Source organism: Callospermophilus lateralis, chromosome 2 (assembly GCF_048772815.1).
Source record: "Callospermophilus lateralis isolate mCalLat2 chromosome 2, mCalLat2.hap1, whole genome shotgun sequence".
In the NCBI taxonomy this organism is placed as follows: Eukaryota; Metazoa; Chordata; class Mammalia; order Rodentia; family Sciuridae; genus Callospermophilus; species Callospermophilus lateralis.
The window spans coordinates 107596388-107619807 of NC_135306.1; the positions used below are offsets into that span (position 1 = coordinate 107596388).

A 23420-nucleotide genomic window follows, 5' to 3' on the forward strand; every position below is an offset into this window, starting at 1 on the left:
TTATTTTCCTTCAACTCACTTGCACAAATGTCTGGAATCGAGAGTCCTTTTTCTGACGAGACTTGATCATTTCCAGAGCGAAAGGTTGATTACTGCAAAACGTAGCAGCAGCATGTTTCAACTTTTCCTCTCCTGGTCCACTGAACTGTACCAAGAATGCAAAGAAAACAATAGAGAATGACATACAGAGCTTATACAAGGCCATGCAAAATAAGAGACAACCATGATCCTTTCAACATTCTAGTAGAATGTATTCTCAATTGACAACAAATATAGAACTAGATATTATGTGCAGTATCAATAGCTCTCCATTAGGGAAGTTCTGACCCTGACACATCCAGGCCTTTTCTGATCTGACATCAGTGTTTTCTTGCTGGTAACTTATCATAACTTGTTACCTTTCAGCCCACACCACTACTAAATCAGATAGAAAAGTGACATTTGATGAAGGCAAAAAGGAAATAGAATATTTTTCAAGTGCTGTCAACTTCAAGGAAAAGAACTGTTAAACATGCATTGCATATCTATTGAAGCTAACCTTCAGAAATGAAGAAATTTAGACATTCTCAGATGAATGGAAACTAAAATAATTAGCTTCTATCAGACTTACCCTTAAAGAATAGTAAAGGTCTTCAAACAAGAAACTAATCATGGAGCATCAAGAAGGATCAGAGAACAATGGAAAGGACAGAAATTTGGACAAATACAATAGATAATCCTTATCCTTACAGAACTAGACATTTATGTGCAGTACAAATACACAATGTCCATCTTTTGCCCATTATGATGTTTTCATCTTAAATTTCATTTTATTAAAAATAAAATTGTTACTTGACTTTAAAAAAAGGGAGGGAGGGTGACATTTGGAGAATACAAGACACAAAATGCCTGGAGACTCAGATTAAAATTTCATTTTCACAGACCCTGACACCTTTACAAGAATTATATTTTTACTGCTCCAGGAAACAAATCCTTAGGACACTAGCTTGTTTTCCTACTAACTATGAAATACGCTATGACTAAAAGCAGCGTAGAGATTAAATTAATACTGCTACATTTGTGCAGAGGCTAGAGTTGGCTTTGTTGGGGCAGGGGAAGCTATGAGCTTATGAACCTCTTGTGAAAAATTATGCCTTTTAATCAATATTTTTAATTTGTAAATTTGTTATATATGACAGAATTCTAAATGATTATTATTATTATTGGTACTGAGGATTGAATCCAGGGGCGTTTAACCACTGAGCCACATCCCCAGCCCTTTTTTGTATTTTATTTAGAGACAGGGTCTCACTGAGAGCCTTGCTAAGTTGCTGAAACTGGCTTTGAACTCATCCTCCTGCCTTGGCCTCCCAAGATGCTGGGATTACAGGTGTGCACCACCACACCCAGTTTAGAATTTTAAAATTTGATGAAACATTTAACAAGTATTTCATTAATAGGGTGTTCTTACAAGTCAAACAAATAATTCTTTAAATAAGTTCAAAGCCAGTTTCAGCAACTTAGCAAGGCTCTAAGTAACTCAGTGCTGGGGATGTGGCTCAAATGGTAGCACGCTCCCCTGGCATGCGTGCGGCCGAGGTTCGGATCCTCAGCACCACCTACAAACAAAGATGTTGTGTCCTCTGAAAACTGAAAAATAAATATTAAAAAAATTCTCTCTCTCTCTCTCTCGGAAAAAAAAATTAAAAAACAAAACAAACAAAAAAAAAAAACCAGACTCTCCAAAATTATTTTCAAAAAACAGCAGAACTGGGTGGAGTAGTGCACACCTGTAATACCAGCATCAGCAACTTAGCAAGGTCCTAATCAACTTAGCAAGACCCTGAGTCAAAATTTAAAAATTAAAATTAAAAAAAGAAATTGCAGGAAGAGACTAGGAGCATAGCTCAGTAACAGAGCATATTCTCAGCATGTGTAAGGCTATGGGTTGAGTCCCCAGCACTGATTTAAAAAAAAAAAAATCCAAATCTAAAGGTCTGTTTATGATTTTTGCTTTTAGAATTTCTGACCACTGCTTTCCCCCAAATGAACCTTCGTTATGTAACCATTAATAAATCAAAATGATTATTGCATTCTGTTTTAACTCAACTTTTAATAGATATACTATAATGGCCAAAAATACACTTCTTTTTATATGTTCTAAAATAACTTTTTTGTCGCTCTTTGTTCATATATTTCTCTATTTTCTTTTGCCATACAGATTTATGCATTCTAATGGGCTGTGATAAGATGATCAATTGCACATGTGTATCTTATTAATAATAAACATCACTTGACACTAGGTCTTAAACCTTATTTATAGGAGATGCCAATGAATCTGCTTGGGAATCATGGTGCAATATCTTAAATCCATACACCTTACAACCTTTTAATCAAAGTTTGACATAGAAATGATGCTATACTCTGTGATACTATAAAATGAAATGATGGTCTTATAAAATTGTTGATTTTCTGTTTCAAGTTAATAGTATACAGTGAAACCACTCAGTTATAATTTTCATTGCCTACACTGAGATCAAGAAACAAGATGAAGCTGGGCATAATGGCACACCCTACAATTCCAGTTACTAAGGAGGTTACAACAGGAGGAATGCAAGTTTGAGACCATCCTAGGCAATTTACTCTGTATCAAAATATAAAAAGGGCTGGGGATATCCCAAGCAGATAACTCAATGGTAGAGTGCCCTGGGTTCAGTTCCCAATAACACACCAAAAAGGGGGGGGGGGGGAATGAGTCACATTATCACAGGGTAGCCATAGAATAAGTTGAATTGTTCAAAGAAATTAAATATCCTTAATAACAATAATTCTAACATGTGTCTAAGATGGAAAGTGCAAGGTAAAACTGGATTAGGATTTGTAGCTCCTGTTCTGAGTCAAGTGATTAAAAAAGAGGTCTTTTAATAGATTACGAGACTCTGAGCCATTTCTCACCACCAAGAAAGCAGTAAGATAAACATTGTTTTAGTTAGCTTTCTATTCTCTAATCTTTTTAAAAGTTACAATTTTAGAATTACTAAAATCTCATGGCATTTCCTCAAGAACCATACACATACACACACACACACACACACACACACACACACACACAACATTCTTATTCAGTCTATGTTAAAATTTGAGAACTAAATCACAGACTTTATTGTAATTCACAGCCTTAACTACATAGTGATGATGGTGAGATGTGATGACCATTATTATCCAAAGTACAAGTATAAAGACACGAATTGGTGTGAATATACTGTGATATGAAAAATTGTGCTCTATGTGTGTAATAAGAATTGTAATGCATTCCGCTGTCATATGTAAATTAAAAAATTTTTTAAAAAGTTTAAATCAAATGCCTTCCTCAAGAAGGTTTTCAATACGTTCAAGTTTAGGTCCCTCTGCTATACATTCCCATGGGAAATGTTTTTCCCCCTTTTTTTGTACTCATCTTGTATTAAATAACTTAAGTTCTGTGAAGGCAGGAGACATGTATGTTTTGATTGCCACTAGCTCCTTTCACAGCACTGTACAGTATATATTCACAGAGTTAGAAAGATGGAATTCGACAAAAAAACTACTACAGCCTTTGGACTCCTTCCTCATACTATTCATAAAATTAAGTAATTTTCACTTTTCTACTATTGTGAGAGCAATCATGGATATACAATTGTCTCAGAGTACAATTTCAAGATCTGAACAACAGAAGATGGCTAAAATTCTGTACCACTTAAATTATTTTTGTGTGTGTGTGTGTGACAATATTTTTCAATGTGCAATAACTCCAAAGCCCTGAAAATTAATTTTTCAGATGGAATTACCTCTTGACAAGGATATAAATTATTTAAGAACCATTTTACCAGTTTTTAAAACACAAAGGACCAGTATATTTATTTCAATAAAATATAGCACTTAGTTTGAGCACTGATTAGTACATATTAATCAAGAATATCCACACTCTAAACCCTTTTCAGCTTTTCATTAACTTTGCAAACTGGATGGGTTTGCATATTTAGAAAGACTTGACCTTGAATCTTATCATCAAATGTCTATAAAAACATTAAAAAATTTCCTTACCCAGGTCAACAGATCTTCCCCAATGTGATCAATAACAGAGGTCTCATTCCTCTTTCGAACAGCCTTCATTTGTTCATTCAGCCCAACTAAAGAAAAGAAAAATTTAAATAAAAATTAAAAAAAAAAATTTAGTACACAACCTAAAAAAGTTTAATACACAATCTAAAAATTTTGATTGATAGCTAAGTTTTCAAAAACAAAATTTTCAGAATAGCACAACTCCTTCTAATCTCTGTAAACAAAAATCTGAGCATACGCTTATGCATCCAGAGACTGTAAAACAGTGTCTGAACAGTGTTTTTACTGTTAAAGCATCAAACAACATTTTTAGAAACTAGTATATTAAATATAGTGCAGTAGCATCAAACATCATTTAACCTCAGGACTTCATCTTCATAATCATGCTCAAAAAGAACTTAAGTATCAACAGTGCTGATTGTGCTTACTGTTCCTTTCAAAATGTGTCCTGTTTATAGGCAACAGATGTAATCAGGCCTAAAGTTATCAATGCATTCTGATTGGACCTAACATTACCCAAAAAGTTGTAAAGAATATCAATTTGGTTGATAGGTGTTGGTGGGAAGTGATAATATTCTTGACAAGGAGAGATTGGAAATTTAGAGAAATAGTAACCTACAAAGAACAGAATATCCTACTAGGAATATCCTACTACTATCTATAAAAGTAGATTATTCAAACAGGGAAAGACACAGGTTGAATTTCTGTATATTTACAAAATGTGTATCAAGTAACAATACAATAAAGCAATGCCTAAAATTTATCATACTATGGGATTCCATACTGTGTGTATTGCTATTTACAAAACTACTTCTACATGTATTAGGACATGGGACACATATGTTCAAAACCTTTTATATTGAAATTGATAAGAAATGTTTAAGGGTAATTTTGACCATTCATGTTTTTAAGCTTAAGTGCTGACTTTAGACCTGAAGCCCTATGATAACACTTCATATACAAAGCTTGATGACTGTAGGGCAAAAGGATCTAGTCAAAGTTCCATCATTTCTTCATTTACATTATGTGCTCATATATAACTTCAGAAATGCTAACATGGATACATTTACAAAATTACATGAAATTATATAAAAGCGCCAAAGAACTGCCATATAGACTTCCAATCTTTTCTCTATTGGAATGTAGGGGCAAAGATCAAGTCAGTTTCTCTTACCATGAAGTTGAAGAATATCTTCCAAGTTTGAAAAAATCTTTCGTAGTTCTGAAGGTGAAAGAATTCCTTCTCTGGATACTCGCTGATAGAATACTTGATCAAGAACCTTCAATGTTCGAACATGAGCTCTCTCGGTGTAGAACAATTCTAAGCAAAAAAAAAAAAAAAAGGAAAGAAATGGGGGAGGGGAAGGGAAATATGAGTTATTTCCTCACTTAGAATAATTCCATGGGACTAAATAGAGCCTTTTAGCTGGAATTAGGTAGCAAATGAGTTAAATAATATTTAGCATTTACTTAGCAAATCACTTTGATTCCATGAAATTCTCCAACATAGTGATTCTGAGTTAAATGTGAACAAATGAAAAATATCCTTCAAAACAATTTTGTACTTAAAAGTTAAGTATACCCTACTCTTCCATTTATAATATCTACATATCAAAATGACAATATTAGAAAACTGAAAGCCTCAATACCATATAGCCTTTAACTTGAGCCTTCTTCAGAAATAACAGTACTTTTGGCTATCTAATTTTCCTATAAACTCTCATTTATGGAACTAGACTGTAACTTCACTATGTTGTAATGTTGTCAGAGACAGGGAGGGTATTTATTCAAATGACATTCTAGGGATAAGGATACAGCATTCATGCCACATATCTGTCACAAACATGTTGGAGTAACTAAAGAATGCTGAACCAGGGTTCGAAAGGACATAGATCCTAGTTTTCCCCTTTTCACTTATGGGCTATATGATCTTTTTTTTAATATTTATTTTTTAGTTTTAGATGGACACAATATCTTTATTTTATTTTTATGTGGTGCTGAGGATCAAACCCAGTGCCTCACACATGCTAGGCAAGCGTGCTACCACTTGAGTCACATCCCGAGCCCATAGGCTATATAATCTTAATTAACTCAACTAATCCCATTGGGCTTTTTAGCTTCCTATTTATAATTTCTGCATAAAAAATAATTTAATCTGAAAGTAAAGTGATGGGATAAGTATCTCAATGATTCATCAACTCTAAACTATAAGGCTATGAATCCTGAATATCTTGAAGGTTAAACATTATTTCCTATTAAGTTATCAATAAGAATTATAATACCATTTGCATTTTTTGAGTTGAAGCGTTAAAGGATCATTTATCTAATTTAATTCCATCTTTGTTTAAAACAAAGGGGTAAGAGAAACTGAAACACACTCCAGGGTTGAGGGATTTGCTTTATTCTGATAAAACTCAATATACATGAATGACAAAAACAATTAAACTCACCATTAATCACTTCCTGTCTTTTGATCTCAGAAGGTTTGAGTCCCAATAACACTTCTCTACTAACAAGCTGCTGCCAGTTGGGTGGATCTGTCTCTAGGTCATTTTCAAATTGTTCATCCTCACTTTGACTTTCTCCAAAGGCTATGCTGTCAAACCTAACAAAGAAAAATAATAAATTCTGTTTGAGGACTTCAAGTGGATAATGTGAAGCTACACAAGTCTTAAGATTACGGTAATCAGTCAGATTTCTACAATTGATCAAAAAGCCTAAAATATCTTCCTGTTCTACAAAACAGCTTATAAATGTTATATACACCTTAATGTATATCTTTCGAATTATATGTGCATATTAAAAACTTTATACAATTTAACAGATTTGTGTACAGGGCTTCTTTTCCTTTAAGATTGGAACTTTAGGGGGGAAAAACTCTATTTCTTAAAATGTGCCTTTATTCAAAGCTACTTAAGATTTACTTACTTTCTAAAGGGCTTTGGTGTCCCATGTTCCATCACTCTAAAACAGTGGAGAATAGAGTCAACATGACATGCAATTTTGAATCCAGAAAATACATAACATTTTTACAAGGGATTGGTACTCGAAGGAATACTACAATTATATAGAAAATTCTTGTGGTAGTTACAATTCCAATTTTAATATTTATTTCCTTTTATCCAAAATTATAATAATTGATTAGACTTAATTCATTTTTAAGCATTTTAATAATACTTTATTCAGACTGAAATAACAAGACCTGATTATTATAAGTTGGTATATATATGAATATGTCAAAAAACTTTTTAGAAAAATCCATGTTCCTACCAACCAGATATATTTACTGTTAGCATTTTGGAATAGATCCTTCTAATCTTTTTCCAACTTTTTATAAAAAATGCATAAATTATAAATATACAGAATAATGAATTTTCACAAATTGGACTACTTTTTTGTATAAACAGCAGCTAGTCAACAAACTGAATACTACCAGCAAATAGAAGTTCCCTTTTCACCTCCTTCCACTTGTTGGAACTCCCTGTGCCCCCAAAGTAAAGCATTTAACACCACAGATTCATTTTGCCTATTTTTGAGCTCTACATATTATAATGATACAGTATAATTTTTTCATGTCTAAGTTTCTTTTATTCAATACAGTGTGTGAGACTCATTCACATGGTTGCTCATAGCTGTCAATCTTTCATTTTCCTTGCTCTATGTCATTCTATTTTGTGACCACATATCAGAAAGAGAATGTCTTTATTCATTCTATGTTGCTGAACATTTGGCTAATTTCTAGTTTTTTGAATAAATAGTACTGTTATAAAAAAAAAAAAAAAAGAGTCAACCTGAAAAAAAAAAATAATGGATATCAAGGAGTTCATATCAAAGATACTGAAAACTGGGTCAAACTCCAATGGCTAGATAAACAATTCTCTCAGAAATAGGATGTATTTAATGTAAAATGAACAAAAGAAAAATTTCAGTACCTATCTAATATTTACTACCAACAAGTGCTAGTTCTATATAAGGAAAAATGCTAGATAGTACACAAGTAGAATATAATTCAAAAAACTTTAAGCAATGCCCTAAACTTTTTCAGATCTTCTTTCGAATTACCTTTCTACTTCAAACTCCTCCTCCTGCACTTGGTCTAATGCAGGAGGTGGGAAATCAAAGATGGTATTGGGAGTACGAGGTGTGCCATCCAATGAGTCTCCAGATGCTGGTGTTTCTCCAACTTGTTTTGATCCTGAAAAAAACAGAAGTTAGACATTGAAAGTGAAGACTTTAAAAATCTGAGACCCTGGAGATTTTTTAAAATGTTTCATGAGAAGCCAGCAGAGAAAACAGATTGACAATGTGGCAGAAAGTATAAGCAATAGAACAAAGTTTCAAGACGGCAAAAAGAGATGAGGTATTGAATGTGTATAAAGGGCAAGGTTACTAGCTGAAGGCGAGGTTTCAGTTAGATGGACAAGGGGATTTGTAGAGTTAAGAAGTCTCAAATAATGTTAAAGATGCATTTTGCTTAAACTTTGGATCCTTACACATCTAGAAATGTCTTTATCCTTTCCTCGTATTTGATGGAAAGTTTAGGTGGGGGTAAAATTAAAAGTCTGAACTGTTTTCTTTCAGTAAGTTGAAGGAATTTCTCTTTTGTGTCCTAGCAGTGTTATAAGAAATGTAAAGCAGCATAATCACCATTTCCTTTGTCTTAAAAGCTTTTAGCATTTATTCTTGGTGCACTGATATTTCTGAGGACATTTTAGGTATAGATTTTTTTTAAATCACTCATTACATACAATCACGTGCCACATAACATTTCAACCAATAATGGACCATAAATACAATGGTCCCAAAAGATAACATTGTCTAGTGATAGCCTAGCCATCTTAACTTGCTTATGTATAAGACTGTTATAGTTATTTTCTATAACTTGTTTTCTACTTTAAATATTGGAAGCTGTGGTGGTTTGAAAATACATCCACAAACGCTTTGATAATCCTCCCTTCAGGAGTAGATCTTGCTTCCTCTCTCCTAAAGTATGGGCCAGATTCAAGGACTTGGGTCTAACTTGCAGAAGTAGCAGTGTGTACCAATAGACTAAGTTGTTAAGATTGTCGGCTTTCTTCTTGTCCTCTCTATCAGATCATTCTGGGGAAAATCAGCTACTACGTCATGGAACACTAAAGCAGCTCTTTGGAGAAATCCATGTGGTGAGGAGCTGAGACATTAAGAAGGGGGTCTCATCCTTTAAAGAGACCAGATGCCAAAACCACCCAGCTAAGCTGCTGTCACATTTTTCACTCACCAAAAAGGTGAGATAATAAAGAATTTTGTGTTAAGCCATCAAGGTTTGGAGTAATTTATCACACAGTGATTCATGACTATGCAATAGTCATTGTACTGTATTTAACGGTTATATTAGTATTTTTTGGATGGGGAGTACTGGGGATTGAACCCAGGGGTACAATCCACTAAGCTACATTCCCAACCCTTTTAACTTTTTATTCAGAGACAAAGTCTCACTAAATTGTTAAAGTTGGCCATGAACTGTGATCCTCTTTCCTGAGTCTCTTGAATCACTGAGATTATGGGCCCAGGTTCAGCTTGTCTCTCCTTTTTTCATAGAATCCTTTTCTTGCATTATAGATTTGATAACTTCTTTAATGTCTCGAAATATACTACTTAATTTAGAAGTATTTTTAAAAGTTCTTGTCTATCACCAAAAAGTATATTTTCTTTCTAGGGGCAGTTTTCCTATTTGGTTTGTATTCTTTCTTTGTGCCATTGTTTAATGTATCTGGTATTATATATTATACTAGGTCTTGACTCTCATATGCAGATTTTTCCAAGAGTGAATAGTGATATTCATATTTAAGAATGAAAGACCAAGCAGCTTATCTGGCTTTCTTTTGCTGCTGTATGGAAACAGCTCTATTCTAGTTGAGGGCCCAAAGCAGGGTGTGTCACTGGCAACCCTATTATCTGGCTTTACAGGTGCCCAAATGTTGGAATTCCAGGGCATCAACTCCATGAAAAATGTAACTCTCCCTACATAATTCACCCAATTTCTTTGAAAAAGAGCTCACTGAGTCTCTTCTTGTCCATAAATAACAGACTACTAAAAGGGGTCAGAAGGTGCTGATATAGTTGTTTTGATTACATTATTATTATTATTATTCAGTGTATTCATCACTGCAGCTCTATTTCTTACTTATGTACTCCATTACACACACTAACTCTGAGCCCAAAGTCTTCCCAGGGCTTCAATGGATAGAATGGCTTCTACATTGGATTCCTTAAACAAATTATAGGTTCTGACTTCCTTTACGTTGTTTTATCCCTTAGAACAGTCTTGTCCACTTTCAATTTCTCAAATATTTGTTAAAAACATAATCCCTTCCTCTACTATCTTTCCCTTTATGATTTTTACTATCTTTCCTACTATTTTTTTATTTCAATGAGTCATGGAAGCCATGAAATATGAATACACTCAATCTAACACCTTCAGATATCCATACCTGACAAAATCCCAACAGCTCTCCAAATGTTACCCTCACACTTCCTTGCCTTAAATAGAAAACTGTTTACTGCCCCAATCCTTTCAAAAACTAATGTTTCTGTCTTCCACTGTGTACTTCAAGGTGGAGATATGATGAATAGCCTTCCTTTTCCCTACGTGACTTTTAGATTATTATCTTGCTGCCTTCTTGTAAAATTATTTGCACCACTGAAGTACTCACTCTCTGGATATTATCAGATGTTCTCCCTCCTCACAACAATCATCTAGCAGCCCTAAACATTTGGCTGCTGGCTCATACTTCTCTTTTCCATGCTCAAATCACACTAGGTGACCTCCAAATATATGTATATTAAGCTATTCAAACTCCTGGCTCCTTGGTTCTTTGCCTTCTTCATCCTAGTAACCTCCTCTATGATATCTTACTGACCACTCCCACAGTCTCATCCTTGATCATGTCATCATCAGAAATGGAACAGCCTTAAGAAACACTAGTATAGATGGGCATTCCCTTCTCCAAATAAAACCAGCTGGTCTCCCAGCTCGCTTGCTTAAGAAATCCTTCATTACAACAAGTATAAAGAAATATGGTAATAAGTTGCTTTCCTAATTTTCTCCTGCAATTACTTTTTTCCTTCTTTTCAAATCCCCTTGTCCATCTAACTAAAACCTCGCCTTCAGCTAGTAACCTTGCCCTTTATATATACTCAACACCTCATCTCTTCTTGCCATCTTGAAACTTTGTTCTCTTGCTTATACTCTCTTTCACATAGGCAATCTCTTTTCCCTGCAGGCTTCTCATTAAACATTTTAAAAAATTTCCAGGGTCTCAGATTTTTAAAGTCTTCTTTAGAATATCCCATCCCCCATGTCTGCCTCTAACTACTGCCCAGTTCCCTCTATTCCTCTCTTACCTTTCTTTCTTAGACTTGGCACAATCTGAATTTTTCACTTCCTTGACTATTTCCCCCATATAACTAGCTGCATTGGGCAAGCATCTGCCTATAATTATTGTATTGTATGCTGACTTCTGGTACAAAGCTAATGTCTGACAGAGAGCTCAGTTTTTTGTTTTTTGTTTTTTTTTTTTTTTTGGATGAATGGGAACTACAAATTATCATTCAGCATAAATTTGTCATGGGTTAGAGAATATTAAAATGTTAAAATCAAATTAAACGGGGACTCAGTCCTGATTAAAAGAATCCGTCTCTCCACTGTACAATTAGTATATTTGTTTAAAAATCTTGACACCAAGTTAAGCTGAACTATAGCACTGGCTCACCTATATCATTCTCTTTCCCTCCTTCTTGGGAAAGAGTGGACCCTGAAGCCACAGAGGACATGGAATTGGCAGGAAGGTATCCAGTGTCTGTTCCTTCATTTGCTAAGCCACATGGCCGCACCTTAGCAGAGTCCTGGGGTTCCGGACTCACAGATGAAGGTGTGGATAAATGCTTAGGATGGCGTGGCTTCTGTAGTTCCATGGCCCTGCCAACTGAACAGAAAATGATAGTTAATAATCTGTGTTGCTAAACAATTTTAAAAAAGAGGAAATAAAAATATCCAGGAAAAAAATGCCTGGAATATGAGCCCTAGAAAAACATAAAATAAATTATTATACAGAGCAAAGCACAGAGAAAAATAAAGAAGGAAGTGGAAGGGAAAGAAAGAGAGGTGGGCAACAAGAGAAAGGGCGAGGAAGATGGAGGAGGGAAATAAGGAGATGGAGGATGAACAGAAAAGGGAGTGAGAAGGTAAAATCTGAAGGTAAGAGGATGTGGCAGAAGAAGGATCATGAGTAAAGGAGATGAGAGTGCGATGTGGGGTGGGGATGCTGAGAGACACAGATAGGTAGACATGTAGCTGTATCATTTGTTAAGAATGAAAAAGAAGCCCTTAATCTCTGTGATGCTTAGCAAGCCCCATTCCACTTTTTTCCTAATACTCACAACTTCATTATCACAATATGCCTCAGACCATACAAAATTATCCCTATTCTGTCCATTATCCTTATTCACATGCATCACTATGTGAGTTGCAGGCACTCAGGTTATCATCCACAGCATTGTACATCCTAACATCTTTCTAAATTCCGAAAACTTCCTCTGTATTCCTTGGAAATCACGACAGCATCTGTGGAAACCTCCAGGTCCTCAATCTCCTCTCAGTATTTCTCAATCAGGGCACTACTGGCATTTCAGTGAGAATTCCACATCATGGAGGACACTCGGTATCACTGTTCCACAACTCCACTTCTATCTCCAGCATGCCAGTAATTTCAAATGTGGTACTGTCCAAGACAGGAAGCACTACATGATCCAGTTGCTCTTCCCAGAGTATCACTATCCCTAATTCTCCTGCAACCCTCTTTAGTGGTCTGATCTCTCTCTACTAGGCCAGGGACTGAGGTAGAAGGAGATCAGAAAATAAAGCACAATGAAAAGGTAAAGAAACAGAACTACAAAGAGAGTAGTAAACAAGACTAAACAAAGTATGGCAGAGAGATCCATGCACATATTGTTTTTTAAATTTAACAAACAAAACTTGAATGCAAACAAAATCAGAAGAGATAAGTAAAATCATATCATGGACATCTAACAGAATACTGCCATTAAAGATGCTTATGACAATTACCCAACAACATAGGGGTACTAAGATTAGAAATAGCACTGAAGGGAAATGAACTATGTTGGAAGTTCAGTGACATCATCTCAAGAACACCTTCCTCCAGCTACCCATTCTAGCCAATGAGTCTCTGATGTAAACACTGAATGGAATGGAGGGAACACAGCATTTCAAACTTCAACGTACTTGCACTATTGTCATGACGACTTGGTCTCCTTGGGGGTCCTAGAATGCTAGGGAATCCTCTTCGCTTCCCTTTTTCTTCGCCTTCTCTATCTTTCTTCATACTTTGCTAGAGTTGAGATATAATCAAAGAGATAAGAGAAACCTTATAGAAGATTTCTTTTGCTGCTTTTGAACACAAAATGTAATTCTAACGGCTACTACAAACACACACACACACACAAACACTTTTCAGAGGCTGGTACATAGTATTATGGATACCTCAACTTCAAGATGTCTTTTCAAGCCCTTTAGAGATAATAATTTTAGGAAATAAAAGGGTAGTTTTACCAGGAGCTTATTATTAACTGGGTGAATTTACACATTTACCAGGAGTTTGTTCTAAACAATTCATTCATCCATCCAACAATTTTATAATGTGAAAGCACTATGATAAAAGCTGGGGATATAATAACGAGAAAAGTCTTTGACCTCATACAGTTTTAAAATCTGGCAACATGAAACAAAACACAAGTGATTACAAACTATTACAGGTACCCTAAAAGTATAAGGCAATAACATTTGGGGAAGGCGCTCTGTATAAACTGCTATTTTCATGTTTCACACTAATTAATAATAAGCTTACATATCTTTATCACTAATTTCTTGACAATAGGGACCATATCTACCTATTGTTATGCCTAGTGCTAATATGCTGATTTAGCAAATATTAAAAGGCAAGAAAACAGTGCAACAAATGTAAAGGAGTACTGAGCCCTGATCACTTTTTTATCATTCCAGTTTTCATCTTTGTGTGTTGTGTGTGTGTGTGTGTGTGTGTGTGTTAGGGATTAAACCCAGGGGTGCTTAACCACTGAGCCCTTTTTATTTTTTATTTTGAGACAAGGTCCCACTAAGTTGCTTAGTTAGGTCCTTGCTATGTTGCTGAAGCTGACCGTACACCTGTGTTCCTCCTGCCTCAGCCTCCCAAGTCTCACCTTGATTTTTGGAAGGAATCCAATCCGACCCCGCTTGTGCTCCAGATTTCGAGGTTCTTTCACTTTTACTCCCAAATGCTTCATATACATGAGAATAACATACTGCATTGTGGAACTGGAGAATTAAATTAAAAAAAGACTTCTGAGAACGGAGTATCAGTAAGAATAAAGACATCAAATGATTTCCAAAACTCCAACCCAACAATGGAATTATTAAAATTAATTAAGCAAAAAGAAAAAAAAAACTTAGGATTTATTCACTGCACACAAAGATTCTACTCATATATCACTAGAATATTAATCAAATATAACACAAGGCCACCAGGGGGAAACCACAGTACATTTTTAAGTTAAAAGAAATCAATTGTGGGGCTGGGGATGTGGCTCAAGCGGTAGCACGCTCGCCTGGCATGCGTGCGGCCCGGGTTCGATCCTCAGCACCACATACAAACAAAGATGTTGTGTCCGCCGATAACTAAAAAATAAATATTAAAATTCTCTCTCTTTCTCTCCCTCTCTCTTTAAAAAAGAAAAGAAAAAAAAAGAAATCAATTGTAATTTAAGGCTCATAGGAGAAAAGAAAGTTTCCTTTTTTCTTAAAATTCTTGGGGTGGGGGAGTCAGAACAATTATGTTACCTCTTTTCTTCTTCTACAGCCTGAGCAGTCAACCTAAAAGTACAAATGTTTAAAAATAAAACATATAAGTTTAATTAAAATTTTGCTTTTGAACTTAAGACACCTGAAACAACAGAACAAAACCAAACGCTTTGTACCCCACCAGTATAGAAAAAGAACAGAACTATGGAGAGAATAGTAAATGAGATTAAACAAAGGATGGCAGAGAGACCCATGCACATATAAATCAGAAGAGATAAATAAACCATATCACGGACATCTAACAGAATAAACGTCATCTAGAGTAAAATATCAAGAGAACCCTAATCCCCAAAGGAATTCTACCATTTTTGCACTCATTAATTGTACATGTTTTACCATAAGAAATATTTCCAAAGTCTGTGAGTTAAAATCAATGAAAGTATTCACTTGGTTTGGATCACCGATTAGAAATTCCAGGAAAAAAAATGCAAGAACTGTGTGTGGTGTGTGTGTGTGTGTGTGTGTGTGTGTGTGTGCGCGCGCGCGCACGCGCGCGTGGTAGGGGTGGGGTGGGGGGGGAGGGTTGGGGATCAAATCAAGATCCTGCACATCCCAGGCAAATCCTCTACCAATGAGCTACATTCACAATCTAAGAACTTTTTCTAAAATGAAATGTCGGGGAAAAAATCATAGTTTTTGAAGTTTTATAACAAAATAAACACTTCCTCTTATACACTGACTGCCCTTTTAAATTTGTCTGGAGTATTTCAAGCAATATTAACTTTTCCACATATACTTCTATTACTTACAACACTTCTTCAATTTTGGCAACGATCTGTTCTGCACATGCCCGCTCCTTCTCCAAAATTACCCGGTCCTTGTCTCGCTCTGCATCAAGTTTAGTCAGCTCACTTTCAGCCAAGGTCAGTCCCATACTACGTTTCTGCCTAAAGGAAATAGGAGAAATCTCCTGAGGTAGCCTAGGGGCAACCCATCTCCCTCTGTAGATGTTTCTCAAAGTCTTCACAGCTATAAATTTCTAGGAACAGGCAAAATGTCATATCACCTAGAATGCCAAAATTCTGGAGGCAATCACTCAAAGATACATATCCTGAAAGAATATACCTAGCATAGACACAATACTGAGCTCAAATCTTGAAAGGACACAGAAGGTAGACTGTAGACTCTCAGTTCCACTCTAACCCTTTGACTCCAGATGTCTGAGGTTGTGGCTCAGAGGTAGAGCACTTCGCCTACCATGCATGAGGCACTGGGTTCAATCTTCAGCACCACATTAAAAAAAACAAAATAAAGATATTGCCTCTACTTCAAACAAACAAACAAACAAACAAACAAACAAACAAACAAACAAATAAACACATTGTAGTCACATATAATAGTGGGATTGACATATTGACAATGTTTTCTCCATTTCAATCCCTAGTATTATATCCTTCTGTACCTTCCTCCCTTACCCTGATCCCATTCCTCTACTTTATTGATCTTCCTTCTAATTTGTGTGTTATAGTTATATATAAAATTGTTTGCAGGTAAATGGATGGAGTTAGAGAAGGTAATGCTAAGTGAAGTTAGCCAATCCCAAAAAACCAAATGCTGAATGTTTTCTCTGATATAAGGAGGCTAATTCATAGTTGGGTACAGAGAGGGAGCTTGGGAGGAATAGAGGAACTCTAGATAGGACAGAAGGGTGGGAGGGGAAGGTAGAGGGCATGGGGTTAGAAATGATAGTGGAATGAGATGGATGTCATTATCCAAAGTACATGTGTGAAAACACGAATTGGTGTGAATATACTTTGTTTACAACCAGAGATATAAAAAATTGTGCTCTATATGTGTAATAAGAATTGTAATGCATTCCGAAGTCATATATGAATTTAAAAAATTAATTAAAAAATAAAATTGGAATGCATTGTGATATATTCATACAAGCACATGGCATAATTTGGTCAATGTTACTCCCCAGTTTTTCTCCTTTGCCTCCCCTTCTCCCTCATGCTTGGTCCTCTGCTTCTAACTCTATTGTTCTCCCTTCTATTTTCATGATATTTCCCCTTTTTTATTTCTTATATCTCTCTAGCTTCCATGTGAGAGAAAACATTCAACCTTCCACTTTTTGATTCTGTATTATTTCACTTAGCATGATGTTCTCCAGTTTCATCCATTTAGTAGCAAATGACATAATTTCATTCTTCTTTGTGTCTGAGAACTCCACTGTGTGTGTGTATGTATGTGTGTATGTATATATGTGTGTATATTATACACACACCACACGTTTTCTTTATCCATTCATCTAGTGATGGGCATCTAGGATTGTTCTATAACTTGACTTTTGTAGGATGTGCTGCTATAAATACTGATATGCATGTATCACTATATATACTGATCTTAGATCTTCTGGATAAATACCAAGGAGTGGGATGACTGGGTCATATGGTAGTTCCATTCCTAATCTTTTGAGATATCTCCATACTTTTTTCCTATTCAATAACAAGGATAAGACCACCTAGTTTACTTAATTGATAAGTGAAGTTTTTTAATGTGCAACTTTTCCTATTTAAGAAAAATTAATTCAGAATGACCACATAAGGTTTTATGTACACTAAGCTTACCGAAAATCTTCTAAATGCCTCTGAACTTCTGGGTGGACTCTTTCTTGCATAGTTTGGATATAGTGACGATGTAGATCCTCAGGTATAAGTTCAGGTCTCCTCTTTTCTGCATAAAGAAGAAAGGAATTATTTGATCTAAAGGTATGTCCTCTACAACATAAGTTCACTGGCAACATAGCAATGTTACTTTGTATCAATTTATCATGGAGAACCCCAAAGAGAAATTCTTAGTGCAGTTCCTGCATTTGATCTCAGAATTCAGATTTCATTTCCCCTAAAATTTATTATACACTCTCCTTCTATTGTAATTCAGGGATTTAACCAGTTACTAAGCATTAGATAAAACCTTTAGAACTGAGTTGAGCTACATTCAAAGAGGCATAGTAAAATTCTGCAGGATGTCGGTGCTCCAAACTTACCTAGATCTACAGATATTTCTTCAGGAACAGAAACCTTCAGATGCTAAAACAAAATCAAACAAAGGTGAAACAGCACTAAAGACTTTCTTTTCATAATGCTTATAAGTATTTGTATAAATGGATAAAACAAGGATACCTACTCTGACAGGCATATTCACAAATGAGCTCATTTACTCATTCAGATCTCATAGCCCCAGAGTGTTCTATTGTTTAAACTTAAAAACAAGCCCTTTTCCCAGTTTTGTGGTCTGAAAGAAATATATACAGTTCTTTCACTTACATGACTGAATGTTTCAGTGTCATACTTGTTCCTAATGAATAGACCAATTCCGATTTCCTTTTTTTCTTTCTTTCTGGTACTGGCGATTTAACTCAGGGGTGCTCTACCATTGTGATATCCCCAGCACACTCTATTTTTTATTTCAAGATAGGGTCTTGCTAAATCACAGGGGTTGGCCTTGAACTTTCAATCCTGCCTCGGCCTCCCAATCTCTGGGATTACAGGCACACACCACTATACCAGGCTTGGCTTTGGTTTCCTAAAATCATTAGTTAATATAACAAGTTACATAGCACTTGAATTAAAATCGGTAAAACCTAAACTATGTGTATGTTGTCATAGGAAAAAGTGACTCATCTAACTGTGAGGTTTATTTCCTGGATTTGAGATGCTCACCCTACAGACTTCCAATTATTTTTCAATGTAAAGTTAAAAATCTGTAGGGTTTTTATTTAGTCACACTTCCAGTGAGAAAGTATTGGATGTCAATGTTGAGTTTTTAATCAGTAATCATCTATAGTTTTTGCTATTGAACTAACTAAATTGAAGGTCTTAGAATTTACTTCTTATAGCTAGGATTTTCCCCATGTTAACTACAGTTGTTGGTCTCACAAGCAAACAAATTGTTGTGTTTCCCCTCCAACAGTTTGAGAGAAAACTTTATTACTCTGTATTTAGAAGAAATACCTTAGCCTCTTCATTCTCATAAAGTATCGAATACCTATTTCAGTGATATACTTCCAGAAATTAAATGATTCCCATAAAGTTATCAAGTTTTAAGTTTTGAAAATAAGTCACTGCTAAAAAATTATGATCTCTCATATTCACTTTAAGAATAATGAAACGGACTGCAAAACTTTCTCTTTATGTTGCCAAGCAGTAGCTCAAATCATTTTTCTTAAAAGTCTTTCTAGTACAAGTACAAAAAAATAAAATTTAATTTGTGTATGTGCATATCTATATGAAATAAATATGACCTGTAGCATTAAGGAATAATTAGTAAATTAACCAATCCTTCTTATTCTTTAATGTTGATATACTCATAGATCATGAGCAGCAAAGTATAGTTTTGACTTAGCCTGGAGCTCTCTTATAAAATAAGAAATTTTAACATACTTAAATATTCTGTCATTTCTTCATGACAATAAGCTATTTTAACAAAAGTGATGTATGAAAATAATGGCAGTATAATTCACTGAATAGATATGTATCAGACACTTCAGTGTTAGAGATACTGCACCATACAAATAGTCTTATTGAAGCTTACATTCAGGTCAGGAGAGCAAGTATACACACAAATAAAATTAATAAATAAACTATAAGTCCTAGAGACAAAAACAACACAGAAGAAGTTACAGTGAAGGAAGTGAGATTTAGAAAGCTGGTCAGGAAAAGCCTTGTGGAAAAGGAAATTATATTTAGAAATACAAAAGTATGTAGACAACTTTGTAAAGGAATACAGAGAAAATGAGGCAGGAGCTGGAGGGAGAAGTACGATCAAAATGTGTATGTTTATTCTAAAATAAAAAAAAAACAATGTTTTACATGTTAATGTAATGATTCAATAGGGAAAAAAATCAACAATGCAAGAGAGCAGGGAAATAATAGCTAAAGCAAGGTCTCTGAGAAGTTATAAGGCAATACACTGGGTAAAAAAGGGAGAGCTGGCCATGGATAGAGTTTGGACAATTCCTCAACAGTATCCGTACAAAGGGCTGAGTACATGATATGATGGAAGTATGTGACATAACTTGTATAAGTTCTTTTTTCTATACTTTAACTTCTGCAGAGAAACAAAAAGGTCATCAGCTGAGAAAAAGCTAGAACAGGAAGTGATACACGTGTTAGGAGAGAAAAGGTATGAAGTACTTGTCTAAGAAAACTGAAACATGAAAGGGTGCAATCCAGGCAGCATGATCACCCATTGAAGCATTAAGGGCTAAGTGCTTTTTTGCTTCTAGAAAGGCTAACAATAAAACTTACTAGTTTAAAACCCCTACTGACATTTCTATTAGTAAAAATAAAGCCCTATTATCATTAATCTCCGTATGTGAGATTTTTGCCTGTCACTTTTTAGTTAAATTTGTGCCTCTAAGCTTCAAAAAGGCCATACAGATTTCAACTATACAATTATTATCCCTTGGAATGCTAACAAATAAATGTGTGTGTGTGTATCATATATATATATGTGTGTGTATATACACCACACTAGATTATAAATATATATTAGGACTAGCTTATTTTATACTTATTTTATATGTTTTTTTCATTCCCTTATTCTAATTATGCACTTATAAAAGCATAAGTATACATATATAATCCCCTAAAATCTACTGTGAGAATTCATATGCCCAAAATTAATTTAGAAATTACTGTAAAAAGTAATCAATAGTTGAGATATAATACAGATATTTAAAAGCACAAAAAAGTCCAAAAAATGGGAAGGACTACCGGAAACGGCAGGACAATAAATCAATGTACTAAAGCAAAGATAATATTAACATTTAAACTTACTGCAGATCGATCGAGGAAGAACTGATGAAACTCAAGGAAGATGCGACGAGTTTCTTTGGAATTGGTCTGTTTGTACAGGTCTGAATAGAGATAACAGAGCTGTCATAGAGAAAAAAAAGAATGTTTGGAACAGGCATGTCACCATCAACAATATAGTTTTTACCATGTAATCAAGTCTTTAAAAAGTGAATTAATAACATTTTAAGTATCTTTCATATCTGCCTTTATGTGTTTGGAAAACTAAAAGAAGTATATATGTGAAATCTTGTAAATATGAAAAGTTCTATTAAAGAAAAAGGTTCAATATAAAGACTGAATCAGTTAAATTGCAAAATAAATTACCAATGTTGCAGGGTCAAACTGGGAAACTACATGGTGTAAGAAAACAGCCAAGTGAGCAGGGCGAGATTTTAGCAACTCAATGCTCTGGAAACTGCTGCACTGCCCATTGATCTAGAGGAAGAAAAAAATCATACATCAATAACTCTGACATTTTTACAAATATGAAATGCAATATAAGTTCAACTAACCACAACTATCCAAATTTCACTTTGATCTCCCTATTTAAAAAAAACCTCAATATTTAAAAAATTCCACTAAAAGTTATTAGCAAGTTAGGCCATGGAATCTGAATTTCTTCCTCTGAAAATTAATCATTTCCTGGGATCAGAAGACAGACCATTTTAGGAGAATGGAAGTTCAGGAAATGATCATGTAGGAGCACATACTGTCTTCAAATCAGTATGTGAAAACAAATAAAATTCCTGAAAATGTAGAAAAGTTTTTTGCTCAACAATGGAGAGATCTTTTTCCTTTGCTTTCAGGCTAATCACAGAAAGAGAGTGTAAAATGGAGCTGTATGATTTTAAGTTAACATATTGTCATTTGTATAATCCTTAATACTCTGAACATAGAAAATAGGTAACAATTAAACTTAAAGACAAACTAGCATTACAATTTCCACATGACTTTTCACATTTATATAGAGAAGAAAGTTAATATAAACAAATAATAACAAATAAAAAATACAGTGTAAAAAAATACCAATTCTACATAGTATCTGCCCAAAAATAGGAGATCACTTCCCAAATCATTCACAAGGCCAGCACTATCTGACTATCAAAACCAGACAAGATATTACAAAAAGTGAAATTCCAGACCATGATTCCTCATGCATACAGAGGCAAAAATTTTTGGCAAAAATAAAAGCGAATTACATACAATAAAAAAAGGGATAGCACATGATTTGACTGGAGTTCTTTCTAGAAATACAAGGCTGGTTCACCATTTCAATTCAACCTCATACTATAAGTCCTCACCAGCGCAATAAAGGCAAGAACAAGGGGAGGCGGGGGAAGATACACAGATTGACCAGACTGGTGTTGCACACCTGTAATCCCAGCTACTCAGGAGGGTGAGGCAAGAGGATTGCAAGACTGGAGCCAGCCTGGGCAACCTGGTGAGACTCTGTCTCAAAATAAAAATAAAAAGGGTTGGGGATGTAGCTCAGTGGTACAACACTTGTCTAGTACGCACAAAACCCTGGGTTCAATTTCTACTACCACGATAAAAAAAGAAGTGAAACGATACAGCTGGGCATGGTGGCACATACTTGTAATCCCAGAGGCCACGGCAGGAGGACTGAAAATTCAAGGCCAGTCTTAGTAACTTAACAAGGCCCTAAGCAATTTAGCAAGGCCCTGTCTCAAAATAAAAAATTAACAAAGGACTGGGGATGCAGCTCAGTAGTAAAGTGCCCTGGAGTTCAGTTATCGGTACCAATAAAAAAAAAAAAATTATTTTTAAACGCAAAGACTGGAAACTAGAAAAAGATAGTGTAGTTTTCTATGTAGAAAAATCCCCAAAACTATTAAGAAGCTCCTAGAATACAAGGATAAGAATTAAGCCAGATATTTCTATATACCATCAATGAATAACTGGAATTTTTAAAGTTTTTAAAATATTAAATATTCAATAACATCTCACCTCCAAAACAAAATGAAAAATTTAGGTATAAATCAATGACCTAACTCTTACGGCCTTGGAGGAAAAAAAAAAAACAAAAAAAACAACTTTCATTGTTTCCACTGGCCAAAGCTAAAATAAGCAAAGTTACTTCTAAGATTAATTTCAAATCCTTACAAATGTTATTTTAATCTCCAGAAAATGTTTATTTTTGCAACAAATGAGACATCTCAGAATGTCAAAGATTGATTTTTAGAAAAAAAGTCATTACCTGTTCATGCTCAGTACCAAAATCATCATCCTCTGCTCCAATTATATGAGGTGCAACACGGGTTGAGGGACTCCCAACAAGTGACTGAGTGTCCTGCTAACAGAAAAGAGAAACAGAAAAATTATCAGGTGGTCAAATTCAGAAAAAGAACAAAGCCAAATCATCAAAAAGATAATGGTTCACTTATGAGTAGGAGTTCTTTTTGTTTATTTTCTTTAAGGTACTTTATATTCAAACCAGTGCTTCTCAAATTTTTAAGGCCATAATACCACTCCAGTAAAAAAAAAAAAAAAAAAATGACCAGAGTAGTACTGATAATTTCTTGGGGAAAGAGGGGAAACTGTTATTGACCCTTAAAATAATAAATACTCTTTGTTCACTGTACTTTTGGTTATCTGGTTCTAATTAA

The 23420-nt window shown here is 34.8% G+C and overlaps 1 protein-coding gene across 5 annotated transcripts in view; it reads right to left on the reverse strand.

Moving 5' to 3' along the window:
* Positions 1 to 23420, reverse strand: part of Arhgef12 (Rho guanine nucleotide exchange factor 12) — a 149006-nt gene that overhangs the window by 21796 nt on the left and 103790 nt on the right. For 3 of the 5 annotated variants that reach the window (XM_076846264.2, XM_076846262.2, XM_076846260.2), the window contains 16 exons: positions 23012 to 23107; positions 21118 to 21228; positions 20776 to 20874; positions 17982 to 18024; positions 17563 to 17668; positions 15742 to 15879; positions 14972 to 15004; positions 14335 to 14449; positions 13361 to 13466; positions 11832 to 12044; positions 8143 to 8275; positions 7009 to 7044; positions 6531 to 6685; positions 5255 to 5401; positions 4063 to 4148; positions 20 to 145 (listed from right to left, as the gene is read on the reverse strand). In XM_076846264.2, coding sequence (XP_076702379.1) covers positions 20 to 145; positions 4063 to 4148; positions 5255 to 5401; positions 6531 to 6685; positions 7009 to 7044; positions 8143 to 8275; positions 11832 to 12044; positions 13361 to 13466; positions 14335 to 14449; positions 14972 to 15004; positions 15742 to 15879; positions 17563 to 17668; positions 17982 to 18024; positions 20776 to 20874; positions 21118 to 21228; positions 23012 to 23107 — 1743 coding nt within the window. The remainder of the gene's footprint in view (positions 1 to 19; positions 146 to 4062; positions 4149 to 5254; positions 5402 to 6530; positions 6686 to 7008; positions 7045 to 8142; positions 8276 to 11831; positions 12045 to 13360; positions 13467 to 14334; positions 14450 to 14971; positions 15005 to 15741; positions 15880 to 17562; positions 17669 to 17981; positions 18025 to 20775; positions 20875 to 21117; positions 21229 to 23011; positions 23108 to 23420) is intronic. The other 2 variants (XM_076846263.2, XM_076846261.2) reach the window with 1 other exon arrangement.